The 25,364-nt window shown below is 49.4% G+C and overlaps 4 protein-coding genes across 12 annotated transcripts in view; 2 read left to right on the top strand and 2 right to left on the bottom strand.

The window, feature by feature from the left end:
* Positions 1 to 13,740, top strand: ATF1 (activating transcription factor 1). 6 transcript variants are annotated; one of them, XM_042887648.1, is made up of 8 exons: positions 1 to 186; positions 4,004 to 4,117; positions 6,039 to 6,167; positions 7,938 to 8,038; positions 9,039 to 9,169; positions 9,763 to 9,942; positions 10,040 to 10,199; positions 10,941 to 13,740. In XM_042887648.1, exons 2-8 carry the CDS (start codon positions 4,010 to 4,012, stop codon positions 11,083 to 11,085), a joined length of 954 nt encoding a protein of 317 aa, XP_042743582.1. In that variant the 5' UTR covers positions 1 to 186; positions 4,004 to 4,009; the 3' UTR covers positions 11,086 to 13,740. The 6 variants fall into 6 exon arrangements, with proteins under 6 accessions (XP_042743582.1, XP_042743588.1, XP_042743587.1 ...); XM_042887654.1 differs by lacking the exon at positions 1 to 186 and adding an exon at positions 4,214 to 4,290 and having other exon boundaries at positions 3,985 to 4,117; XM_042887650.1 differs by lacking the exons at positions 1 to 186; positions 4,004 to 4,117 and adding exons at positions 4,214 to 4,290; positions 4,450 to 4,664.
* Positions 13,741 to 14,700: 960 nt separating this feature from the next.
* Positions 14,701 to 18,906, bottom strand: LOC122188955 (transmembrane protease serine 12-like). 4 transcript variants are annotated; one of them, XM_042887645.1, is made up of 5 exons: positions 18,216 to 18,906; positions 17,599 to 17,797; positions 16,698 to 16,969; positions 15,892 to 16,034; positions 14,721 to 15,055 (listed from the first exon to the last, which is right to left on the bottom strand). In XM_042887645.1, exons 1-5 carry the CDS (start codon positions 18,316 to 18,318, stop codon positions 14,816 to 14,818), a joined length of 957 nt encoding a protein of 318 aa, XP_042743579.1. In that variant the 5' UTR covers positions 18,319 to 18,906; the 3' UTR covers positions 14,721 to 14,815. The 4 variants fall into 4 exon arrangements, with proteins under 4 accessions (XP_042743580.1, XP_042743579.1, XP_042743578.1 ...); XM_042887644.1 differs by having other exon boundaries at positions 18,189 to 18,906; XM_042887647.1 differs by lacking the exon at positions 18,216 to 18,906 and adding an exon at positions 17,998 to 18,067.
* A 70-nt stretch (positions 18,907 to 18,976) lies between these two features.
* Positions 18,977 to 20,894, bottom strand: METTL7A (methyltransferase like 7A). The gene is made up of 2 exons (XM_042887655.1): positions 20,161 to 20,894; positions 18,977 to 19,341 (listed from the first exon to the last, which is right to left on the bottom strand). The coding sequence occupies exons 1-2, from the start codon at positions 20,662 to 20,664 to the stop codon at positions 19,105 to 19,107; spliced, it is 741 nt and encodes a 246-aa protein (XP_042743589.1). The 5' UTR covers positions 20,665 to 20,894; the 3' UTR covers positions 18,977 to 19,104.
* Positions 20,895 to 23,863: 2,969 nt separating this feature from the next.
* The window catches only part of SCN8A (sodium voltage-gated channel alpha subunit 8), a 47,353-nt gene continuing 45,852 nt past the window's right edge, over positions 23,864 to 25,364 (top strand). Inside the window, exon 1 of the mRNA XM_042887670.1 lies at positions 23,864 to 24,098. The gene's annotated coding sequence lies outside the window, so the exon portion shown is untranslated. The remainder of the gene's footprint in view (positions 24,099 to 25,364) is intronic.

Below are 25,364 nucleotides of genomic sequence, written 5' to 3' on the forward strand. Positions count from 1 at the left end.
ACTCTATGGTGGGGATTTCTAGGCGAGGCCTCCGCGGAGACTCTATGGTCGCAGCCCGCCCACCCCGAGCGTCCCGCGCGGGCCCTCCGTGTTTACGATGCCGCCGGCGCTGCTTTCCTGAGGCGGAGACGGGCGCTGCGGCTCTCCCTACGCGCGGCCACCGGCGAGGCCTGGAGGGCCTCTGAGGTAAGAACGGGCGAAGGAGGCCGCCCCCTCCCTGCCGCCCCGCCCCGCCCCCGCCGGGCCCGGTGAGGCGCTCCCGCCACCCCTGGGCCTAGGCCAGGCCGCGCCGCTCCCCTCAACACTGGCCGTGGGGTGCGGCCTAGGCTCGCTCCAGGCGCTGAGGCCCCGCGGGCTCCGCCTGAGGGTTCGCCCCGCTGCGGGGCTCGGGGAGCGCGGAGGGCCCGAGCTGCTGGGCGGCCTCTCCCCGTGCGGCTCCGCGAGGCGGAGGTGGCGGTCCTGTAGCGCTGAGGCCGGACGCGCGTTTCCATCCGCTTTGTGCCCCGCAGCCCCCGGGCCGCTTCCAGGTGGCCGTGCGGTGTCGTTTCATAACGATCTCAGCGACGTTTTCCCTCTCACAAATCCCGAGGTCCCCGCGGGGCCGTCTGCCCCGTCCGTTCGAAGCCTGCGGGGTTTTGTTTCTCGTGCTCGGAGCGCTGCTGAGGCAGAAACGGGGGGCAGAGTGGAAGGAAACACACGTGGAAATTACTGCCGGAGCTGTGAGAAGAGCTCGGTGCGGTGCAGAATGCAGCCAAGGCTGGGAGCTGAGCGGGCAGTCTGACTCCGGGCTCCTCCTGGCTGAGTGCACGAGGTGCGCTGTCCTTCACTGCTTTCAGCGGTTAGTGGAAAAAGAATTGCAGCTCTGTCCGTCTTCTGGGTGGAAAATGCTTTCCTAAAGCATCTTCATTGTAAGGTGAAGCAGAAAGTGTTTTAGCAACCAACTTTTGCTTGTGAGGGCAGCACATTGTGAGGCATTAAGGAATCCAAGATTTCAGTATGTGGTGGAGTGGATTTTCACCAGATGGTTGAAATTATTTTCTGTGATCATATCCACCCATGTTTGATTATTCACAGAATCACAGAATGGCCTGGGTTGGAAGGGACCTCAAGGATCACGAAGCTCCAACCCCCTGCTACACGCAGGGCCACCAACCTCCCCATTTAATACCAGGGCCCCATCCAACCTGGCCTTGAACACCTGCAGGGATGGATGGGGCATCCACAGCCTCTCTGGGCAGCTGTTCCAGCCCCTCACCACTCTCACAGCAAAGAACTTCCCCCTGACATCCAACCTCAGTCTGTCCTCCTTCAGCTTCAAACCATTTCCCCTTGTCCTGCTGTTATCTCCCCTTTCCAAGAGTTGACTCCACACTTAGCACTTGAAGAGAAAACTCAGTCTCCACTATTCTTTGAACACTGACTTTGTAGCATCCTTAAAGAATCAGTCCCTCTTACAGCATTTCAATACTGAAGTGTAATTCAGGCCTTCCACCTGTTAGATTTAAGAAGGTGGGTTCTTCCTTTGGTGATCCCACGCTGCAGCTCGCAGTGCTTTGCCTTGTGCACAGCTTTTGTATTCCGTGGTTTCATTGTTTGCCCCCCAGTTGTACTTTGGGGCTCCATCTGAAGCCACTAATCCAAAGTGAAGTGGAATTGGAAGTGGTGGCAGTCGCTTCTCACAACTTTTCAAACAAATCCATTCTTTGTAGTGCTGCCATTGCAGCGTCCTTTCACGTAAATTGAAGTGACTGTGAGGTTTTGTTCTGAAAAGCATCAACCTTGCCCATCTAATGATAAAAAGTGGTTTTCATGCAGAGTGCTGCAAGTTCAGGTGTACCCTTCTGTGTCCCCTCATGGTGCAAAACTCTTCCTTCACTCCAAAACTGTGCAGCCAGTTCTGATTAATGCACATTCTGTTGTTGCTGGAGGCAGCTGTAGCTGCGCAGTGAAGGCTGCAGCCCTCCTATCTCCCATCTTCGGTACTTCTCTTCTGAGCTGAGCCCTTCAGGTTGAGGTTTTTCGCTGGAACTGAATTTCTGAGAGCTGAGAGATGGCAATCAGCATTCCAGGTGTTCACCAGAGGCCTTTCCAGTGCCAAGTTCCTGGTTTTCCAGGTGCGTGGGTTGTTGTGGCAGGGCAGAGGCACATCAGGCAGTGTGCAGAGCCCAGCAGTGGAGGTACCATCCCATGGAGGGTGTAAAATGCAAGAATAACTTTCACTGTGTGAAGTTTGTCTGCCAAATCTACTTTGTTTTACCAAAATTGATGGATGTTGGCTGAACCTTTAGTTGATTTCTGCCAAGCAAGTAGCGTTGCAATGAACTTGAGAAAATGTATTTGTGATGGGAAATATTTTGTTTTCTTTATTCCTGTAAGTACAACTTCACACCTCTCGGAGAAAGATGAGCAAAGGTTTCTGTGCTCTCTCCCCTGTTTGTTTATTTTGAGTGGTTTTCTATCAGTTTCATTGTTTCTTGCAATCAGTTTTGCTGTTGTTGTGAGTTTTCATGGGACAGCCAAGCAGAGACGAGCAGCGAAGGAGTGGGGGAAGCGGGGAATGTGGTTTAGCACTACAGAGATGAATGGGTTATTTCTGCAGCACTGGAAATTTATGTTAGCTTTTTGCTGCTGACTGGATTTCAGTTTGACAGTGCCCTGTTTACTGGTGACATTTGGTACATATCTCCCTTTGCCCAGGTGCAAAATGCAGATTGGCCTCGGTAAAGCGAGAGGAGGGGGAAGACAAAGCTGCAATGGGTGCGGTTCATTCTGCTCTCTGTCCTTTGTAGCTGTGAGATGTTTGAATGCCTTCACTTCTCTATTTTATCTCCTTGAAAACAAAGCCAGACAGCCCCTGAGATGCTGAAGTGAGCTCTGCAGCAGCACCAATGGGAGAAGGGAGTGCATGGGGCTGCTTGCATGCAGCTCAAGCACTGCTCCCACGGACCCACTCTGCAATCCAGCCTTCCTCGTGCTGCTGCAAGCTGAAGCAATGGGCGAATTGCACAGTGGGAAGCTGGACTGGGTGCTTGAGGGTGTTTGTCCTGCAGTGTGAAGGACGCGGCCTCGTGTAGCACCAAACCATTGCCCTCTCCTCGCTTATCCCTCCGTAAAGCCCAGGTTTGAGTGACTTCCTGAGGAGTTCTGCCCCGGGATCCTCATTGCGTGAACGAACGCTGCTCCTGGTGCGTGCTGACTTCTTACACTCTGAGTAAACGTCAGGCTGAGAGAGCTGTGGTTTATCTCAGTAGGGAAAAATCAATGACTCACATTTCCACAGAAAGAAATGTAATTTCCAGTCTCATAGCAACTGTCCTCTCAACAGTTTGAAACCTTCTGTGACAAAATGTTTAACGCTCACCGATCATCTCTTACTGCTCCCGGCTGGTCCACCCACTCCCCCCACCCAACAGCCTGCGTTTTTACATCGCCGTATCCCCCAGCATTGGGAGGGCCTTGCTGTCAGGTCGTGTTGAACAGTTAAATATAAGATCTCGGAGATGAGAGAAGCGTTACTTGGTTTGTTATGCGGAGACCCATTTATTCTCGCGGGGTTTCAAACTCAGCTCTGTGTTCTTTGAATTCCTGATTTGTGTTTCTGTACCTTCAGCTGCTGGAAGATGGATTTGGCTGCGAGCTCTGCGAAACGTTGGGGAAAACATTTTCTTTAAGAGCTGCTTTGTTTAGGTTTTCTTCCCACATCTCGTGATCTGATGGTGCATTTTCACCAAAACTCGGGATATTCGGTAAATGTTCTTCACAGCAAATTCAGTGCCGGGCCTGAGGCGGTGCCAGCGATCAGAACTCAGCCGCGTTGGGCCATCACAGGCACTGCTTTGTGCTGCTCTGAGGCCTGGGGAGGCGGCGCGCTAATTGAACTGATTAAAAAGGTGCAAACGAGGCTAAAAGCACCACGCACTGAGACTTTCTGAAGCATGGCTCGGGCTCCCTCCTCCTGTTCCGAGTTACTGTTAACCAACTGAACTTGTTCCTTCTCTTGTAGCTGATTATGGAAGAGGTGCACAAGAGCGGCAGCAGCTCCGTGCCGCCCTCCCAGCCCTCGGCCGCACAAGGTACAGCACTGCAGGCAGCTCAGCTCTCTCATATTGCTCAACAGGTAAAGCTTGGGCCGAACCTCGGCAAACGTTTGAGGTGGTTAAGAGCCACGTTTTTTTCACACGTGCTACAAACTGTATTAATTCTTGAATTTTAGAAACACTTGGAGAAGGAAAAAACGAGAGAAGGTTGAGAGAAATATACATATTGATGGACAGCACAATTAATAAAAGGGTGTGTATTCAGAAGACCAAAATTAATGTCATGCGAGCGAGATGGGCAGATGCAGCCCAACAGTTGGGTTGGGTGGAATGTGCTCTGACACGGCCAGCAGCCTGACTTGCAGGAGCTGCTCGGTAACGAATCGAGGGCCTGACTTTCATTTTTTTTCAGAAGAAGCATTTGCAGCTCCTTTTGTAGCAATGGCAGTTCTGGGTGCTCAGCACCATGGAAACACTTGGATTTTAGCCCAACATGAATATATTTAATGTGATAAAGCGTATGGAGTTGGAAATTTGACATAGTTTCCTGGAGGTAACATCACATTCAAAGCTCTAACCTGACTTCCTCGTGATTCAAATGTCTGCATCTGAAGCACCTTTCTCTAGGTAAAGTCTGCAGCACTCTTGTGAACCAATGTTTTGCAGCTTGTCCGCTGGGTAATCTATGGAAGTGTTTTAAATTTGATGCAAAACTTGGATAACTGCATGAGTCAAAGACTGCAGAGCTCCAGCAGGCGTCCTGCTGTTGGTCTGCAGTGGGCTGATCTTTGGATCTGGTTTTACGTAAGGATGCCGGTGCAACTTGATATTGTGATGCACCCCAGGTAGCATTAAATGCAAAGCTATCAGTGTGAGATTTAACGATTCCTTCATCTTGTCACACATTGCAGATTAATAAAACTGGTGGAGAAGTGTGGCGAGGAAACTTGTGCTTCTGCGTGTGTAACTTGATGAATTTCAAGCACAAAGGCTCGTGCAAAATCCACACAGAAATCCACTGCAGACCTAATGGAACGTGATTTATTTTACAGTCTTTATACAGGAGCAGCAGCAGTAATAAAGTTTTGCCAATTAAGCCTAGATTTCAGCTACAACATTAATTGAAATCGATAGTTGCAAAACATTAAGGAGCAAAATATTTTAAGAGATGCCGTAATTTTTACTTGGAAAAATCTGCTCTTTGCTCTGCTTGCTTGGCCAGAACTCGTGTTCCTTGCCTCATTTCTTTACTCTCATGGCTGATACCTTCCATACCGCCCTTCTGCCTTGCCTTTCCAAGTAGATCAGTCAGCTTCTGCCCTGCTCTGCTCCTGCCAGTTCTTATCTTGGAAATCTTTGCACAACGGCTTCGTGACATCGCTTAAAAACGGGCAAGCAGCCCGACGTGCACACGAGTCGTGCCACCTTCTGCATTGCTTTGGTGCTGTTGGTTTGATCTCAGCCCTGGGACTTGTTGATGGTTTCGTCTGGGTTTAGATTTCAGTGCCCCAAACTCCTGCTGACTTTGGTGGGAATCACAGTGCTCGTATTTCTGCTTGTGAGTCGCCCCTGAGATGGAATCTAACCTTTAGCAAAGGTGAAGTGCTGTAAATATGGGCCTTTAACTGGGAACACTGATGGAGAAATATGGGAGCAGTCTATGTATGTATGCTCTGCTCTCCTCAGCACTGTGGTTCTGAGGAATTCTGCTCTGTTGGCCTTCATTTAGGACAACCTGTATTTAAGTTGCAGCACTTCAATCATTTGCCCATCATGCGTATTTGATTTTCTCCCTCACCTGAGGCAAATAAGTAACAGTTTCAGCCTTTTCGTATGCAGATATATACCTGAAAAATGCACATCTTTGCAGGATAACTTCTGGGGCTTAACTTAAAAGAAGCTTCTGCTGATGCATGTTCTCCTCTAGCTTTCCTTCATGTGTTCACGTGTTCTGACTGCTGCAGAAGCTGTGCTTTGTTCATGATCTCTGATCTGTTGCAGATGTCTCTGCGAGGTCCTGCTCCTCTGACAGTTGTTCAGCTTCCTGGAGAGCAAGTCCAGGTCCAGGGAGTGATTCAGACAGCGCAGTCCTCTTCTGTAATCCACTCACCCCAGGTGCAAACAGTGCAGGTAACCACAAAGTGTCTGTTGAATAACCAGGAATCCTGTTCTACGTGCACAAGAAGACTTGTGAAGGCTTGTCTGATGCAGCTCAGTCTGCTAAGTATCTGTGAGAGATAGTGAGTGCAGCGAAAGGGTGATGGGAACGCACCATTCTTACTGAGTATTTAAGGTAGAAGTTATCTGTAGTGCTAAAGTTGCCACTGAAATTAAGCTGTTTGATATTACCTCCCTTTATAAAAAAAGAAAAGCAGGCAAACCAAACCACAGCTTTCTAGCTGGTGCTCTTAGCAGACATGCAACCAGCGTGCTTCAGTAAGTCAGTAGGGAGAGCACAGCGTAACCCAGTGAAGAAAAGGCAGACCTGAGTGATGGTGGGGGAGCTGCTGGTTGCTCACCACGTGCGCTGTGACTCCATTTCTGTGGTACCCAACTGCTCTGCTTGCTTACTCACTCGCCATGTGATTTTTGCTCAAGCCACTTCAGAGAGGTGCCCTGGGGGAGCGACAGCTGAATCTGTTACAGCTCCGTTCAGTTCTGGGCTGCAGAGCCCTCTGGGCAGCAAGGCACTGAAGTTACACTGTGAAATAACTGCAGCAATCCACCAAGCGAGTGGAAGGGCTGTGCTGAAACACTCCTTGGTTTCTCATCTTTTTAGCTGTGCTTATCTATTCATGTGACATTCAACTGATAAACCATGAGAAGAAAACCACTGACACTTCTTCAGCGACCATTGTTGCTATAACTGATAGTGGAAAAGAAAACACGCTTCACCTTGCTGAAAGCAGCTCAGCACCCGATTTACTGGGCTGCCTTGAGCCCCTTTCCTGTTATATTCTGACTGCAGGGTCCCCAGTGAAGGTAGCCCTGTATTTTTGGGTAATTTATGAGCATTGTGGCCTTGTTGTTCAGAGGGAAAAAGGTCATATGTGAGCAGTGTGGGTTTGTTTTTTCTTCCAAGTGTTGATAGTAGGTTGTGCTTTTTATCTCTGAGGCAGTGGCAGCAGTTAAGTGAGAGAAGCTTTTCTCAGAGCTGTGTGCATTCTTGTTGCTGGCACACAGATAAGTACGAGGACGTGTTTTGTTAGCTTGTATTTAATAAGGAGCTTCAAGGGAAGGAATTACACTTGGCAGCTGGCTGAGAACACAGTGGGACGAGGCTGGAGATAACTTTATGTATTTACTCCCTGATGTGTTTCTGCCTTAAATATTATTGTCACTTGGTTCTCATCTTCTGGCCACCAAAACGTGCTGCTCGTCTCTGCAGAACACGTTCATTTCATGTGTTTGTACATAAATGCTGTTCCTGTTTTTGTTCCCTCGGCCTCCTCAGACAAATTCATCTGGGAGCATTGTACCTCTGCAGGCCACGTCAGCTCCTTAGGTAGTTGGGTTTGTAAGAGTTTTATTTGTATTTCTTCAAATTGTTTTAGAATTTCTGGTTGGATTAATCCTGCAGTCGTAGGGCCATTGGCTTCAGGTGGTGGAAGTTTGTCAGCTTATGGTAGGAGAATCTCTTGAGTTTTCTATTTATAGGGAGCTGATAGGTTTGCAGCCTTTGCTTTTACAGTGAAAATGTTCTGTTTGACTGTGAAACAGAACTGCCAGAGATTAGACAGCACTGAGTCTAGAAATCCACCATTTCTTCTTCCTCTGTGTAATCAGCCGCATTTGTGTCATTTTCATGCTGCTGCAGCTCGGACAAAAATACCACGTGTGATCTGTTCTGCATCTCTGTTCCGTGGCACGCAGGGCACCCACATGGGATGTGTTTTGTAGGTGTCGTCTTTGTCTGAGAGCGAGGATTCTCAGGACTCATCAGACAGCATAGGCTCTACTCAGAAAGCTCGGGGGATCTTAGCGCGTCGTCCATCTTACCGGTAAGTGCTGCACGCGCTTTATTTCGTGCTGTTACTGGAATCCAAGAGAGCAGCTTCTTCCGACAGCTTTCTCTGTTCCGTCGACCCCTGCCTTGTTTTCCTCCTCTTGAAACACGGGTTGCATCTGCTCGTGCACTGCACAAGTTGAGGATGCCACGTGAGCTATCGTTTGCTGCAGGGAAACTTTGACTTAACGGGCTGGAGGTGGACTTGGAGGTGATGTGGCCCAGGGAAAATTGTTGATCAGCTCTAATTTCACTCCATGATGTTGTAAATGCAGGGAACAAGTAAGCTGTCTCGCTGTGTGCTGACGGAGCGAAAGATCTTACTTTAAACTTCCTGAAGTAACTTTCTGGTTACTTTTCCTTTCTCGTTTATTCAGACATTAGGCAGAGCAAACTGGTTTTAACTGGGTGTCCAAGGTTTGTTCTTGAGAGAACTGAGTATCAAGTTGTAACTCAGAAAAATCCCTTCGTAGGCCAGCTATAAACCCCTGGAAAATGCTTGTGGTGGAAACTCTGATGCAGGATTGTACTGAAATGAAGTGATGCAGCTGCAGTACAAGACAGACTTCAGTACGAAGCGTTTTGGCACACTGGAGGTTACTGAAATCTGCTCTGGCTGCTGCAGGTTCTCACTGCAGGTTTACCAGTCCAAGGATTTCAGGCTTTTAGAGGATAATTACTGAAAATGTGGGGTTTGCGCTGACCTGCACACACAGATCTCTTATAAATCAGTAGCTGTCTTGAATTGCTCTTAACATGTGAAATGACTAAATAAAAAACCTAGAATTTAAAAACTACAAAAATGTAATTACAGAAAGAGTTGGACACAGTCACCTCATGCATGCAAAATTCTGGTAATCTTCAAACTCTTTTTCTATCAAACAAACAGTGTTCATTTCTGCAATGCAAAATAGGGATAGTAGTTGGCAACTGTTACTGCAGTAACTTGTGATCTTTGCCTGCCATTACAGCTGATAAACTCTTCTTTTTCATAGAAAAATTTTGAAAGATCTCTCTTCTGAAGACACAAGGGATAGAAAAGGAGATGAGGAAAGTCCTGGGGTCTCCACTGTCACGTCCATGTCTGTTCCCACACCCATCTACCAGACAAGCACTGGACAGTACAGTACGTTGTACAGAATGTGTGCCTGCCTCCACAGATTTCTGCTAAACAGAAATAAAATCTGTAAAATACAAATCTGTTTCTTATGCATTTGAGACTAAGATGAAATTCATAAGGTTTGGTTATTTATCTGATAGTTAATAACATTAGTACTGTTTCCTGTCTGAAACCAGACTGGTGTCGAAAGGCTCCAGGTAAACTCTGCTTTATTATCTTAAATTTTGCACATCAAGACAAAGGATGTTTGTACGAAGCACAGAACAGCCTGTTAGATTTAGTCCAAAAGCTGTGATTGGGTACCACTGTATACCTGAGATCTGCACCAAAAGGCTCCTTGTGGGCCTCAGGGGATGCCTGGAGGACCTCCTGTCCCCCCATATTCTGTGGCCTTGCTGTTCGTATTGCTGTTTCCCACTTTTTTCCCCCTTTGTCCCCAGGGATGGGTTCATGAAAAGCCATTTGAAATTAGCAGTGCTTTTCAGCAGTGGGTTGAGATACAGATTTGCCGACTGGAAGAGATGTACATTCTGCAGCCTTATCTGTGTTTTATAACGTACAGTGACAGATATTTTCTTGCATGTCCCTCTCTCCTTAAGTTGCCATTGCTGCAAATGGATTGCAGCTGGCCGGTGCCGGCGCTGATGGAGTGCAAGGCCTGCAGACTTTAACCATGACGAATGCTGGCGGGACTCAGCCTGGGACAACGATCCTGCAGTATGCACAGACATCAGATGGCCAGCAAATACTCGTGCCCAGCAACCAGGTGGTAGTGCAGAGTGAGTATGGGATCGGTTACAAGTGCTGATCAGTAACACAGGTGTGTTTTTTGGTAACGCTGCCACGTTTTGACGTGTTGTGCTGTGACCACCGCAGCTGCATCAGGGGACATGCAGACCTACCAGATCCGCACCACGCCGACCACCACGTCCCTCCCCCAGACCGTGGTCATGACATCTCCTGTCACCCTGACGTCACAGTCCAGTAAGACAGATGATCCGCAGCTGAAACGAGAGATAAGGCTGATGAAGAACAGGTATGTGAGTGCATTGTGCTGAGATCACAGAATGTCAGGGGTTGGAAGGGAGCTTGAAAGATCATCCAGCCCCGCTGCTGGAGCAGAAGCACCCAGACCAGGTCACACAGGAGCGCATCCAGGCGGGTTCTGAATGTCTCCACAGAAGGAGACCCCACGGCCTCTGTGGGCAGTGCTGTTCAGTGCTCTGTTAGCCTCACCATGAGCTTTTTTCTCATGTTTTTGTGGAACCTCCTATGTTCCAGCTCGCACCCATTGCCCCTTACCATTGGATGTCACTGAGAAGAGCCTGGCTCCATCCTGCTGGCACTCATCCTTTACTTATTTATAAACGTTAATGAAGTCACCCATCAATCTCCTCGAAGCTAAAGAGACCCAGCTCCCTCAGCCTTTCCTTGTCGGGGTAGATGTGTCTTCAGAGGACAGGGGTCATTCATGTAGGCTAACACTGCTGCCACCGGTGTGATGTGCAGGAAACAGTGACCAAAAATTGCAAGTTTTGATCAAAATGTGCCGTGTGCTCTGTGTGTCCCACACCATCTGAGGAAAACAGTTCTTTTCCCTGCAGATTGATAGGTGTTACCAGGTGCTGCTCAACGTCACGCTTTCCACCTGTGGTGGTGCAGCTTTCCATTCGTTTTGTTCATGATTTCAGTTCTCTCTTCGTGTTGGTCAGTATTGTAACGCTGCAAAAGAGACAAATCTCAGATAAACAGCAGGGACTTCTGTTCTGTGTTGCAGAGAAGCTGCTCGAGAGTGCCGTAGGAAGAAGAAGGAATATGTGAAATGTCTGGAGAACCGAGTTGCAGTCCTGGAAAACCAGAACAAAACTCTAATTGAAGAGCTAAAAACTTTGAAAGATCTTTACTGTCATAAAAGCGTGTAAGAAAAGGAGGTAAAACTTTGGTGGACTGTTGAAATTTCAGAGAATTTTTTTTTTTTTTTATTTTATACTGAATTTTTTAACTAGATGAAAGGTCAAAAGTGAAACTTTTCTACCTAGATTTCACAACCTAAGGACTGTATAGATTTTATTTACAACGTGTTGGTGACAGAGTACAAAAAGGAGACGAGAAAACCTCACCACAATTCCTGCTGGCACAACTGGAAACTTTATATACAGTCAAGATTGCATCTACAACCAAAAGGATTTTGGTGTTTTACCAGGCAGGTGATCAGAATTTCTCTGGCAGTTTTTACCTCTTGTCATGGGGACAATATTTGGTTTCAATTAAAACGTGGATGGAATGGAATCCTTGCCATAGTTAACATTGTTAGTAACATTTATAACCAGTGTATGTTTTGATTTCTTAACTCTTTCAATCCTTGCTCTTCCTTTCAGTTATCTGTATGTAAATATTTTAATTTGAACCTGTAAGTTGCTCTTTACAGGTGCAGGTGATAAGAAGCTAATCCTGTGCTCGAGGCGTAAATTATGTTTCCTCTTTTTCAGCTGACAGTTTTACAGGTTTTTCTTTTTGTTTTTGTTTTTCCTTCAATGTTTGCTGTGTTTATCAAATTAGGAAAGGATCTGCAGAAAGCAGCGAGAGGAGCAGCCCTGAAAATGCCTGGGTGCATGGATTGGTGTTGACTTCAGAGAGCTCAACACGTGCAATTGTCTTTAAAGCACAGTTTGGTAGAATGAGGAACGGGGCACAGAAGTTGGATGATTTCACAGTGGTTTGTTTTCAGTTGCTGGGCACAACAGGCGTCTGTAATGGAACAAGAAATGGCGTGCTGATATCTATACGATGAAATATGCACTGTTTATTCTGTCTGGAGATTCTGCTGTGCTTTGGGACGTAAACCAAATAGAAGTAGGATAAAGCAGAGAACAGAAGAAAATACCAAAGGGTTTCATGAGGTTCCGTGGTTTGTATGCTGAAAGTGGTGCGAAACTTCTGGACTAATTTTGTAAAGTAGGTGATATTTTGCAAAGTCATGGTATCTTTGTAAGAAAATACTCTATTGCAAACAGGTAGACGGTCGGTATATTTTGTAGCTGAATTGTGATCTTCACAAGTTCCGAAAATTAAGTTTATATACGTATTTTGACAGTTTATATATTTCATTTTAGTAAACAAATGGAATATTTTGTGAACCAGATTTTCAAGCATATATTTTTATGGATAGCACAAAGTCAAATGAGATCCTCTTTGGTGTAGGAGATATTTGAATTAATTTTATATGTCTGTAGGCAACTTACAGAAGAAATGGGTGTCGGGGAAAAAAAGGAACCGGGGCTTTTTTCCCTACAGCTGATAATATCTGCACATCAGATCTGATTGCTCTCACAGATGCTGGTCGGTATCACTTTGATTTGTTTCAGGCAGGCGTTGTGTTTGATGTGACCAGGGCTCTTTCTGGGTGTTAAAATCCACGTGGGGCAGCGCTGGGAGTCCTCCTGACCCCCAGAGCTCCCTCCAAGCTCAGCTGTTCTGCTGTTCTGTGACACAGACAAACGCGTGCGCAGCGCTTCCTGCACGATGAATCAATGCACTGTTCTCCATAGTTAGGATCGGATCCTGCTTCCAGATCCGTCAGCAGGAGTTGCACTATGGGCTGCGCTGTGCAGAAGGCGTTACAGCTCCGTGTGTGTGCTGTGCTAGCTCGGACCTGAGTGAAGCTAGGAGATGTGCTCATCCCCGGATGTGTACTGCTTTCCCTGTGGTCAGTTTTCCTTTCACTCATTTTGAACTCGTGGGTTTCTGAGCAAGCAGAGCCCTTGCAAGTGCTGTGAGAGAGTCTGCGCTCCACAGTCCCACTGTTAGCAGGCTGTAGAAACACTTTTGTTCCAGACTTTCTGGATAGAACGCGTCCATCATCCACAACACATTTCCTTTAGGCCAGACTGGAGCGTACGCTCGTGTTCTCAGTCATGTCAGACACAAAAAGACACTTTTGTTGCACATCAGCCGTAACGAGCAATGCTGAGAAAGCCATTAGATGAGTAAATTGCTCCTGGGGAGTGCTCAGCACCTCCAAAATTGGACTGTCACTGTCTGCCATCAGTGTGTGTGCATTCAGAGGGACTGATCTGCAGTGCTGGGACTGGTGTGACAGCTCCTCTGTGCAGAATCCTCATCCTCACTGCGTGCTGTCGTTCCTTTACTTTCTTTTGTAATATGGAATCATCATAATAACAGAAGTCATCACATGTTAAGACTGCACAAAAAAAAAAATGGTGGCCAATTCTTTCTGTATTTCAGCAAGTGGAGCAAATACGGAGTGCTGCCAGGCATAAGGTTAGGCAGTGCTTATCCTCTTTTGGAAAGAGCAGCTGGATTTTTCATCATGGAGGTATTCACCAGCAACATGGGTTTGCTCTTTAAGTAATCGCTCATCACAAAGTACTGATTTTGGATTTACTTCATAGAGAGAGAACGAAATTCGTATCCTGAGAGTGAGAGGTGTAGTACCAAACTGCTCTGCTGTTTTGTTCCAAACCAACGTATGTGCTTCATATGAACTGTAAATATCTGTCAAAACAATTAGATGGTTGCAGATTTTGACCTTGGTAAATAAAGTCGCCAAAAGATAACTCTGATGTTCCTTATTTCTTGTCCAACTTGCTTTTAATTGACCCAGGACTGCAGCAGCTCTGAACGTCTGCTTCTGATGGGGTCAGAAAGCAGTGTGTGATGGTGGAGCAACACCAGCGATTTCTTCCCACGTTGTGTCCTCCCAGCAGCGCTGTGCTGTCGTGCAGTCCTTGGAGGAGAGCACCTTTGGTCCTTCTGCAGGTATTTGTTTCAGTTCAGCCTCTGGTAACTGAAACCATTGCGTGTTCTGCTGACAGTCACCCAGCAGAGGGAGCATCTGTGCCATCCACAGAGCCGTGCTGGGATTCCACAGTCCCTGCGTTTCTGACAGCTGGAAAAGCATAGAAATAGGGTAGGGAAAAACACTTGCAGCTGGTGCAGTTCCTACACTCATTTTCATTATTAGGGTCGAGGTCGTCACCACTTCTTCTCCTATCAGTACAGATATCAAAGGCAGAAAAGATGGTAATGCATTGCACACATTTGGGAGCACTGGGCAGTGTTTTTAATGTAATATTCCACGCTTTTAGGATTGCTCTCATCAACCTAAAACTCTCACATTTGCAGTCTCCATGCAGGTCCATGGGAGGAGCTTTTCACAAGAGAAAGCCACCGATTTCTCTCAAGGAAATTTTGTTCTGTTGTAAGAATGCCAAGATAGTCAGTGAGACTCATCAGCATTCCTGTAAGTGAGGGTAGAACACGCTGCATCAGGTGGTGAGATGTTAAATTACTGCTTCCTTCTGACAGACACTTGATAATCACGTTATCTTCGTGGTGTCATCATTGTGACGTACGCTAATGAGTTTTAATGTAATGAATTCATGTAACCTCAGAAAAGATGGGAGGTTATCACAGTTTGAAACCTCACATCCTTAAAAAATACCTCTGGATGTGTGTATTCACTGTTGTTACCCTGTTCCTACATTGACAAGAAATGACACAACTGCAGATTATTTTTTTAAGTGTTGCTGACACGTGCAGGTTGGATGCACACAACGTTTTATTGCTCCAGGACCCCTTGTGGAACATGAGCTGAACGGACCGGCCCAGCTGTGCTGTGCTGATGCTGCTTTAGGAGGTGTACAGGAGCACCATCCCCATGGCAGTCAGGGGGAGGGCGCTGCTGGCAGGAGCTGTGGCTGAGCTGCTCAGCACAAGTTGGGATGTGATCCACCTTCTGTATGGAGCCAATCGGACGTAGATCCCGGGGAATCTGGGGTGGCCGCAGCCGAGCCCAAAGCTGGTGATGCCCAGCACGTAGTATTTGTTGGCCGTGGGGTGGCGGCACGCCAAAGCCCCTCCGCTGTCTCCCTATAAATAAACAATAACAGAAATTAGTCACTATATTCCCCTCCAGGAAACGATTTAGAAGCACCGCTAACGAATCCACTGATTTTAATGAGTTACTGGGAGCAGCACGGAGCTGAGTAGGGTCAGAAATACGCTCTGACTTTGCATTCTGAGTCCTGTCCACGCAGCTTTGCTCCTTGTGCAGAAGACACATTCTGACAACGTATGTCTGCAATAACCAGGAAGCGCAGCGATGAAAACACAGCTTGAATCTGTGCCAAATCACTTGCTTAGGGAAAAAGAGCTGAGGGAAGCAGGAAGTCTATCAGACTAATGACACACTTAGGAATGCATTGTTTTTTAATTATAAATGGCTCCGCATCGCAGCCGATGCCTCAATTTTAGCACAGGGCTCCTGACCTGAGAACTGTTGCTTCTGAGAAAGAGATGCTGAGGGCTCAGCATTTAAATGCAGCTCCTGGTGCTGTTGCTGCCTTTCCAAAGCACGAAACCATGCAGGGTGCATCGTGGTGCAGGCACTGCATGCATCTGTTGCGTGCACGCACGTGTTTCATTGTGCATCCTCTCTGTGCCACGATGTGAACTCTGTGACACCTGCACACCACGGTGCTGCTCCTCCTGTTAGCCCAGCCTTTCCTACAGCTGAGCTCTTTGTGCACACTTCTGAGATGTGGGGGTTTTTTTGGAAACGCCGTTTCACCTCTCTTTCTGTTTGTGATGCCTCTTTTCCAGTCGGATCTATTTTCATTCTAGCATTTGGGCCGTTTTAATTAACGGTGCTATGAACAGTGGTCACCAGGATGCCCTCCATGGTTTCTATGGGGGGAGGATTTTACCTGGCAAGAATCAACGCCTCCTGATGGAGAGCCAGCACAGATCATGTTGGCGTTGATCAGACCTCCATACGCATCAGAGCTGTTACAGACACCAAAAGGAATGATTTCCACTTCTGCCTCTTGCAGCACAGATGAGATTTTGCCTTTAGTGGAAGACAGCAGATAGAAAAGTCAGGCATTGCTGCTGCTGTGTGCAGCAGTTCTCGCTGTGGTGTCCTGCTTTGTTAGCTTAAAGGTAGCTGTGTACAGCTCAGACATGTGCTAGCATAGAGGTCTGCCTTGCCATGGCACAGTGCGGCTCGTTGGCCTTGCTGGAAATGCCACGGGTTCTGTTCCAGTGATGACACACAGCCTTCAGCTCTCCTCCAAATCCCCCCTCTGCGCACGGTGCCAGCTGGGGTTGCATCACCTGCACTCATTGTGGTGAAAGAGCAGCCACACCTGAAACCAACTGGGACCTTTGAGCTGAGAGGGCGCTTTGTGAGAGCTGTTCTGTTTCGAGACAAAAGCTCTTTTAGAAGAGCTCTTTTACAAGTGCTCTTAAGCGTATTGTGACCCTGAAAGCTGTGTTTCTTTCCCTTTATTTGCTTGATCCTCAGCAGGAAGGTCACGCATTGATGCCTTCAGTTACACCTGGGCAGCCTTAATCTGCTTTCAATGGCAAAAGCACCGAGAGCAGATCGTCAGCTGCAGAAGGATGAAATGATGCTATGGGGCGAGAGCACAACCCGAGCAAACGCAGAGAACCTGAGGGACTGAAACCTCACCTCAGCACCGGAGCTGATGGTGTATCAACAAACGTTTACCTTTTTCTGCTGTGCGTCCCCAGCCGCTGATAAAACACTTTGTTTCATTGTCAGGGTACAGCTGAGGGTGTGCAGGAGGTAAGCAGATGGGTTGGATGTAATCGCTGTAGCGCACAGCAGAATGAAGTTTAAATAACGCGATGTCGTTTTCAAATGTCTCTTTGTTGAATTCGGGGTGCACGGAGATTTGAGTGATGCTTCTTTTTGCTGCATGTCTGCTGTGTTTCCAAAGGCTATCTGTGCCCAGCACAGCTCTCCAGTAATACGGGTCCCTAAGGGAGAACGCAGTCAGCATGAGCTTGCAAAAACTTCTGTGTAGATTTTGCAACTGTGTTAACGACTACGGTGTTGGGATGGCCAAAATGCAGCTTTGAGTGCAGTTAAAAAGCCTCTTCTGAAAGGTTTGTGCCCTTTTGTCAAAGAAAAGGAGTTGCGTCGAATTCATTGTTTGTTAAGCAGGAAGAAAGAAATGGGAATGGAACTTGGGAAAAGCAGTGGAGCACTACAGAGTTGTTGTGCTCCTCAGCTGAGCACTGCAACTTTTTTTTCTTGCAGTGAGCTTTGCTCGTTTAGATAGGTCAATTTAACCTCTGCTTTGCTTATTTAGAAAGGGCTACTGAAAAACCAAAAGCTCATGGGGAAAAAAAAAATAGGCAAAGCGAAAAGAAAGCCCCCAACCCAACAGAGATGTAAGCTGGGCCCAAAGGGACGGAGCTGAGCAGTGCGTTCCCAAGATTCAGTGCCGCCCGCGGGGCTGCAGATGGGTTCTGCATCAGCTGAGCTCTGCCCACCCCACGTCCCATTCGTTGGCACTTTGTTTGAAGGCGCCCACGGTAACGATCTGCAGATCTGCAACGCCTTCCCTCTCCACAACACAGCAGCTATCAGCACTGATACCCACATCCGTCCCGTCGTGCAGTGACCGGCGGTGAGCACGGAGTTCTCACTGACCAAAGCTCCTCCGCACACGTGGGCAAATTCCACCCCCATGAGGTGCACCTGCAGGCTGACGGCCCACGGCCACGCTCCCAATGGGGCTTCGTGGCCGCCCACAATCCTGGATCCCGAGCTGCCGTCCATCAGCGGCCGCCGTCCGCACTCTGCAGAACAGAACGAAGTCGGTTGTGGGGCTCGAATGCAGCCTTTGGTGCATTGGCTGCAGTGTTTGCTGGCGGTGCTGGTGGTGTTTTTTCCATCTGCTGTGTTACTTGCTGTGTATTTTTTTTTTAATGTTTGAAGTTGGAGTGCTGATTCTGGAGAGAAAATGTGGGTGTTTTATTCTGCATGAAGCGCGTTTTACCTGGTTGCAGGCGTATTTCTTGCGTTCAGGTTCACTGTGCACATCAGTGGGGGTGCCCCAGACACTGCAGCTTTGTGAATTCATCAGATTTGGGGACAGACAAAGTTTTTACATGGAGCTTGGTGTGGAAGCTGCACAGCAATAGGCCCAGCCCCCCCTCCCACCGCCTCCCAGTGCTCCCCCAAACCTCCCATTGGCCACCTCCATCCCATCAGTACCAACAAGGACCTCCATGGACATCCACGGTCCCACCATAGCAGGCATGGTGCTGCTCAGGACCCACAGCAGCAGCACTGAGGAGGTGGGCAGCCGGGGCCGCATCCTCTTTCAGGGGCACAAGATGGCGGCAGGGCCACCAACGGTCACCAACAGCTTCTGATGACCATTAATGGGGCTGAGGGACCCATAGGACACCTTAAAGAAATCCATGAGTGTGTCAGGCACAGGGCTTTTAATGGTCTGCTGGCGAGTTGTGTTATAACTGAGGGCCACTCAAGGGCAGGCAGGCAGCCAAGCAACCAGAGCGGCGATGGGTGTTACCCTCCGAGCGTTCTTTCTTTGCAAATAAGTAACTCTCTGTTGAGCAAAGATTGTGTGTCAGAGGTTCTGCGTTGGTTTGATAAGGGCAGAGAGCCTTCAAAGTGAGGGGAGAGGGACGTGAATGCCAGTGGAGCCCTCAGCATGGGCCTGGGGCCTCAGTGGGGAGCGGGGGGCACTCGCAGGTGCAGATAGAGGGGTTCACGTCTTTGTTTTGTCTGTCAAGCTTTGCTGTTCTGCTTTTTTGGCGGTGTGGGGGTCCCACCCTGCCCACGTATTTGGGGACAGTATTGTTGGTAGGTGGGTGGTTGGAGCGGATACCTCAGAGCTCTTTTCCAACCTTAATACTCTGTTGGTTGTGTATGGTTCCAAAGCCTTTCTTGCACACCCAGCGAAGCACTTTTAGCTTAAAAATATTCACAAAACTGACCCTCCTCCTCCATTTCACGTCTGAATCAAACATTTATTAAGGTCTTCAACCACGCTGCCTACGTTCATTGGCCAGGATTAGTTGATGCTCTTTGATCACGCCCAGGAGCTGTGGAGGTGAGCAGCACGAAGCGCTCCCCGTCATTTCACGGCGTACCCGATGATGTGCGGCTTAATGGGAGTCCAGGGCAGCGGCACGCTGATGTGCTGCAGTTTCAGCTCCGAGAAGTTGGCCTCTTCCAGATCCTTCCATATCTCCCTGGCCAGGCAGCAGCCGTCAAACACGAGTTTCCACGTCGGGTGGCAAACCTGCTGCCAGAACAGCTTCCAGCTGGAAGGGCTGGCGGCCACGTGCTCCAAGAAATAGAAAACGCCTCCCTGGGGGTTGGACACGGCTCAGTGCCATAGGAACACACGCTGCCCTCCCCGCTCTCAGCGCCCATCACCCTCACCTCACTGCATCATCCAGTGCCCATCACCCAGCTCCCTCACCTCACTGCATTCTCCCTCCCCTCCCTTTGCTTTTCTGATGTTGACTGGAATTGACCTCAGCACAGACTCAAAGTGCATATTTCAGAAGCGTGAAGGATGTCCCTGTTTGGTCCCTCCTTGATTGCAGCAATAGTTGGTTGCCTTTTTGTTTGCACTACAGTTGCTAACGTGCTGTTTTGTTTCAGTGCAGACTGAGAGGAATGTGCAAGTCCCAATAAAACTCATTGGATTTTTGCAGCCCAGGGTGTTGGCTTGGAAATATAGCATTTTAATGGCTGAAATCCTATTGCAAAACAAAACAAAAACAGAACAACAACAACAACAAAACCCCAACAAAATCAAAACGTTAAGCCAGCTTTCCCTTTTTATTTTTTGGCTGTCACATTTCCATTGCTTTGCACCACCCAGCGGTGCAGAGTGCCTCTCACTCTTATCTTATAAACCGGGTCTGGGCTGTAGTCTCAAAAACAAAAACTTTCTTTCTTTTTTTCTTCTTCTTTTTTTCATTTTTTTTTCTTTTTCCTTCCCTTTCTTTTTCCCTTTCTTTTTCCCTTCCTTTTTCCCTTTCTTTTTCCCTTCCTTTTCCCCTTCCTTTTCCCCTTTTCCTCTTTTTCCCTTTTCCTCTCTTTTTTTTCCCTCCTTGTGCACTGCCTCTGCAATAGCTGCTCACAGCAATAGCCTAAAACTTCTCCTCCAAGCACTCACCGGTCTGAGCACGCGCTGCACTTCCTTCAGGGTTTTGCTCACACTCTGCACTGAGCAGAGGACCAAAGTGCAGACAACAGCATCCACGGAGCTGTTGGGCACCTGGTGCAGGTCCTCCCCGGCCGCCGTGAGGAAGCGTTCGTAGTGGATGTGCTGATTCTTGCTCATGCTCCTCGAAAGGCCCTGCTGGAAGTTGGGGTTCACATCACTGCAGGTGACTTTGCAGCCCGGAGGGTAGAACTGGAAGTTGGCTCCGCATCCTGTGCCGATTTCCAGCAGCTTCAGTTCTCCCGACGGTCCGGTGAAGTCGGGCAGATTTCGGAATAATTCCTGCTTCTGCTTCTTGGTTTTCCTGTTGTGGATCACAGTCAGCTTCTCTAAGAAGAAAGGGAAAAAGATCTTCTTGCAGAACGGCTCCCATATGCCCAGGAAGGACAGCAGGTAGATGGGCATGGCCAGCAGTGCCAGGCAGGAGCGGAGGAAGAGGATGGTGAGCTCCATCATGGGCAGCGAGTCCAAATGCAGCAAAACTGGCTCTGCTGCGTGTCACAGCCCCGCAGGCTCAGGCAGAGCTGCACTGAAGCGTTCCCAGCTCGCTGCCTTGCAGGCCCAGCAGCGGAATTTGAAGTCCTCTCACACACAGGAAAGGGAAAACCAGAACTGTGTAACCAAAGTTACAGCTGCGTCCCAGCTCCGGAGCTGCCAGCAATGTTAAGTAACCCCGGCCAGTCGGGCAGCACAACCTCGTGCTTCAGTGCTGGCAAAGTGTCAGCAAGTGCCCAAATGTGGAGTTTGCAGTTTCAGGTTACATCTCTCAAAGCAGAACAGCGCTGTGTTTGTGAGCACAAGGAAGTCGGCTTGACTTCTGGGTTTGTTGTAGACGTTTAATTGGGAGTTTGATGAATACTGCAGCTGAAGCACATTTATTTGTCATTTCCTGCCCCATTGCAGATGGGATCAACCCCTCTGCTGCCTGAACTGAGCTCTCACAGCAGCAGTTTTCAGTATTTGGGCACCAAAAATTCTTCATTGCACAAACAGGGGCTCCCTTGCAGGGAATGGTTTTGCTTTTCGTGTTACCTTTGATGGGAGTCATGGACCAGAGAGGAAACAACTTATTGACTCATTAATCACTGCACAAAGTGTGCCGCTCGGTTTTATTGACTGTATCAGCTTCAGTCAACAACTAATAATCTATTTGATACTAATTGCACTCTGTCAAACTTTTCCAGCGTTGCAATCAGCAGCACTGGGTGCAGCGTGGATTAGCTGCTGGCTTTTAATTGCTTTGGCTCAGGTGACCCAACTGCAGGGAAAGGACTGCAGGTCCCGAATTCCACCCGTTCCATTGCAGACCAGGAGAGAGAACTTTGTTTTTGCGCCGGCAGCCCTGCTGTCCGATGAGTTCCCTCCTCCCTCTAGTGGCAATAGAGCAAAACCCAAATCCAGCACACGGCGCTGTCATCGTCAGAGCGCTGTATGAATAACCTCTGTTGTTGCACCTTCACACCTCGTGGCGTCTGAGCAATGGCAAGTCCTTTGGATGCATGTTCTGTGCACACTGATTGAGTCAACCAACACCAACCCTCTCCCGAGGTGAGGGGAAATCCATCTCTCTGGTGCACAGGTTTGGGTTCTGTCTGAGCTGACAGCATTGGCATCGTATGGCCAGAGAGAACCAGGCACAGAACTGCTGCATTTCCCCAGATAAACTGAATTCCCTGAATCAGGGAGGACTTGTGCCGCCAGCGGGGAATGAATGGGAAGGCAGAAATCAAAATACTTGCACTGATGCTGTATCTATTATGTATGGGAACATCAAAGGTTGGGTGTTACTCTCTGCCATTAGGAAATCATTAGCTCTCTGCACTTGCTTGCATGTATTTCCTGTTCCCTTTCTTCCATCTCTCCCTTCTTATCTCACTAAAGTGCACAATCCTTCTTTGCTTAAGATGTTTTCTCTCTTCTTTCCTGGTTTTTGCGCAACAGCTCTAAGAGTTCTACCCAATCCCACAAAAGGAGAGCATTATTTGCTCTGAATGAGCTGTGGATGCTCCCTCAGGTTTCCATGCTGCTGTTTGCAACTCAACCTCCTTTCCTAGAAGCCATACAACATACAAGGTTTGTATTTGCTTTGGGCTTTGTCATCTCTGTGGCTGCCTCCCATGCGGTTTTCACTGAAGGAGGTAACCATCAGATTTTTTTTCTCCCTCATTTCCTTAGTTTTATTTTCACTTATTTTGCATCTGTCTGGGAATTCAGACCCTGAGGGAGAACCTCAGCACTGCAAGGAGGTGCAGTTGGAACCAAAACCGTCTCGAAATCGGCAGCTCTGTGCAAACACAGATTGGATGTGTGTGTCATGACACGTTATGGATGGGGAGGTGGACATTTATGAGGCTGTGCCTGCCCTGCTGTCGCACTGAGGCAGTCCCATAAAAGCCAGCGATGTAAAATGAGGGCAGATCAGTTCCTGTGTGGTAACCAAAGTGAGATGAACGCGTCCTGCAGCGCGGTGCTGCGTCCTGCTGCCTTGTCAGCTCAGCACCGCTCCTGGAGCGCCGCTCAGAGGGCAGAGATTCGCAGTGTTATGGAGGGGGCATTTCCACGAGGTGGATTTCTCCTAAAGCAGCAGCCCGACCCAGAAAGCTGCGCTTTTTGCAACGCAGACGCGGTGCTATGGAGAACAAGAACGACGCAGCTGTAAAAACTGATCCTCAAATTCCATTCATAGGTACCCGTGGTTGTTGGTCACTGGACTGAGCCTTGTCTTGGCCATTGCTTGGTGGTTGTACTGGGAGGGCAGGCATTGGGAGCAGCGAGCTGGCCACTGAAGCAAGCAGCATTAACATGCAGTCCATCACAGTGCAAAAAGTGGGGGTTTTCAGTGGAAACTCCATCTTCCCCCAGGTCAGCTAACAGAGACTGGGAAGAGTAAATGGAATTTTAGGTGCCACATTCTGCACGCGGCTCTCTGTGCAGGTCTTGTGCCTCCAAATTGTCTTCCAATTTTTGACTGATTGAAGATATTTCTCCCCTGAATCTGTGCTCTGATTACACCAACATGTTTCTTCCCAAAGTGACAGCGAGCAAATCCTGTGCTGAGTGTGTTGCAGCAACACAGAGGAGCAGAGGTGTTTAGCCCTCAACCAGCATCCACTGCTTCAGCTTTGCCTCTGCTTCCATTGCCTTTCCTCACGTCTCTTTTTGCTTTCCTCCAAATAAATTTTGCTCTTTCTGCTGCTTCAGAGCTCTGTTCACATCCCAACTCTGCTCGGTGAGACGCAGTGGTGCCCATAGCTGCCGTCCCCTCTTAACCCAAACAACTCCAGCGCTGGAGCCAGCTTCCATTCGTGCACCTCCAAGCAGCTGATGGCTGTGCAGGTCCAGGGCTGAGATCATGGAGCAGTTCTTGTTGACACATCAGCGCTGGGCACGGCTGCTTGAAGTCCTCAAGATTTGCCTTATCAAGAACGTGAAAAGGTTTTGGTTGGTCGGCTGGATGCATGGTGCAAAGTTTTCCTCTTCATCTCACCACCACCTTTCTCCCATTGAACCAAAGCACATCCTGCGCTGGGAGGGACCCCCATGGGCGCTGAACGCAGCGCCGCACGTGGCACTCTTTGTTGGCGGACTTTTTGCACTTATTTCAGAGTAGTTCCGCACGGAGGGCGGGTCAGCTCGAAGCAGAACATTGGGCTGAACAAAGCCCAGCTGCAGCAGGAACAGCGGCCGCGTTCCATTCGTCCCCAGCGGCGTTCGGAGCCGGTTGGGTTCTCGCACATTTGGGGTTATTTTCCACCGGAACAGCGACGACGCGGAGCGACTCCGACAGTCCCAGCGCAGGGAGAGATGCCGAGCGCCGTTCCTTGGCCGAAAGGGAAGCCGGCTTCCAAACTCCGCGCACCAACCGCGCTCTTCCAGCACCGCACCCCGCGGTAAGCACCTCCCGGTCCCCCCCCGGAGCCTGCTCCCTGCAGCGCGGAGCCTGGAAGAGGAGGAGGAAGAGGAGAAGGAGGCGGAGGTGGGGGGGGGGGGAAGGAAGGAAGCTCGGAAGCTCCCGGGTGGACTCCGGGATTTTTGCCACGCTCCCTCCGCGGCCGTCGCCGCCGCAAAGAGCCGAGCGCGCATCGCGGGAGGGGGGGGGGGGGGGGGCGCACCAAGATGGCGACAACCGCAGTTCCTCCTGCAGCTCCCCCACCTCCGCAGTCCAGCAACGCCTTGCGGGAGACGTGCTAGCGCGGCGGCCGCAGTAAGTGACAGCCCGGGGCGGGGGGAGGTGGGGGGGTGGGGGGTGCGGAGAGCATCGCCTGTGTTTTATTTTATTTTATTTTTTATTTTTTGTTAATGATTATGATTTCGTACCTCTCGGTGCCCCGCCGCCAGCACGCTCTCTACCTGCCGGTCCCCCTCCCCCCAACACACGCACGCATGCTGGGTGGGGGGCTTTGCCGCAGAGCGATTTCCCAGCTGCTCCCCCCGCTTGCCTGTGGGGCAGTCCCTCAGGAGGGGGGGTCCTGCGGGTCGCCCCCTCCCCGTCCCCTATCCCTCCATCTCTCCCTGTTCGTATGGGGGAAGTGCCCGAGGGGCGGGGGGTTCCCCGCTGCAGCCGTCGCTGTGCCCCCGCGGGTGCCGGTTGGCAGCGGGGGGGACTGCGGGGTGCCCCGATCCTTGCCGTGCCCACCCAGCACCGCGCCCGGAGCTTTCCCCTACCCCAGGACAGCCGCTGCCCCATCCTCTCCCAGCTCTGCCCTACGGGGAGGGGGCACCGCCACTGCCCTCCCCCCCTCCCCGGCCTTTGGGAGGGGGCGGCCTCAGCCCGGAGCGGTGGGAACCCCCTTATGGCCTCCCTCCTCCATCCCTCGGTTTGGGGCCCTTCTCCCAGGCCCCAAATTCTGGGCCGTGCTCTTTGTCTGCATTATAGGGAGGGAGAGACTGAGGATAATTGGAGTTGTTCTCAGGATCCCTTCCCCCTCAGCCCTAGCTGCAGAGCTGTACATCCCTCCTCCACCCTCCCTGTTCTCTTCTTGTTCAGCATCCCGAGGCTCCCGCTGCCAGGGGAGGGGGAGAAGTTGGAGGATGGAGTTTTGTGGGGAGATGCATGGGGTGGCTTTGAGCTTCCAGCCTGACCTAAATGTTGGCATTGTGCTTTGTGCTCTTACTTTCTTCCACCATACAGATTTGGGGCAGACTTATTTTTCCTT

The sequence above is a fragment of the Lagopus leucura genome, unplaced genomic scaffold, assembly GCF_019238085.1.
Source record: "Lagopus leucura isolate 7727_CA_CO unplaced genomic scaffold, USGS_WTPT01 Super-Scaffold_100103, whole genome shotgun sequence".
NCBI lineage: Eukaryota > Metazoa > Chordata > Aves > Galliformes > Phasianidae > Lagopus > Lagopus leucura.

Bases quoted from the DNA above. Each gene is read 5' to 3' on its own strand.
- LOC122188955 (XM_042887644.1), bottom strand. From the start codon at position 18,318: ATGCGGCCCCGGCTGCCCACCTCCTCAGTGCTGCTGCTGTGGGTCCTG. The intron at 16,970-17,598 runs GTGGGTATCAGT...GTTCTCCCTTAG, and splicing joins CACTGCACGACGGGACGGAT to GGACCCGTATTACTGGAGAG. The intron at 16,035-16,697 runs GTAAACGTTTGT...CTTCCACTAAAG, and splicing joins GGGACGCACAGCAGAAAAAG to GCAAAATCTCATCTGTGCTG.
- METTL7A (XM_042887655.1), bottom strand. From the start codon at position 20,664: ATGATGGAGCTCACCATCCTCTTCCTCCGCTCCTGCCTGGCACTGCTG. The intron at 19,342-20,160 runs GTGAGTGCTTGG...TCCAACCCCCAG, and splicing joins TGCAGCGCGTGCTCAGACCG to GGAGGCGTTTTCTATTTCTT.
- ATF1 (XM_042887648.1), top strand. From the start codon at position 4,010: ATGGAAGAGGTGCACAAGAGCGGCAGCAGCTCCGTGCCGCCCTCCCAG. The intron at 6,168-7,937 runs GTAACCACAAAG...TGTGTTTTGTAG, and splicing joins CCCAGGTGCAAACAGTGCAG to GTGTCGTCTTTGTCTGAGAG. The intron at 9,170-9,762 runs GTACGTTGTACA...TCTCTCCTTAAG, and splicing joins GACAAGCACTGGACAGTACA to TTGCCATTGCTGCAAATGGA.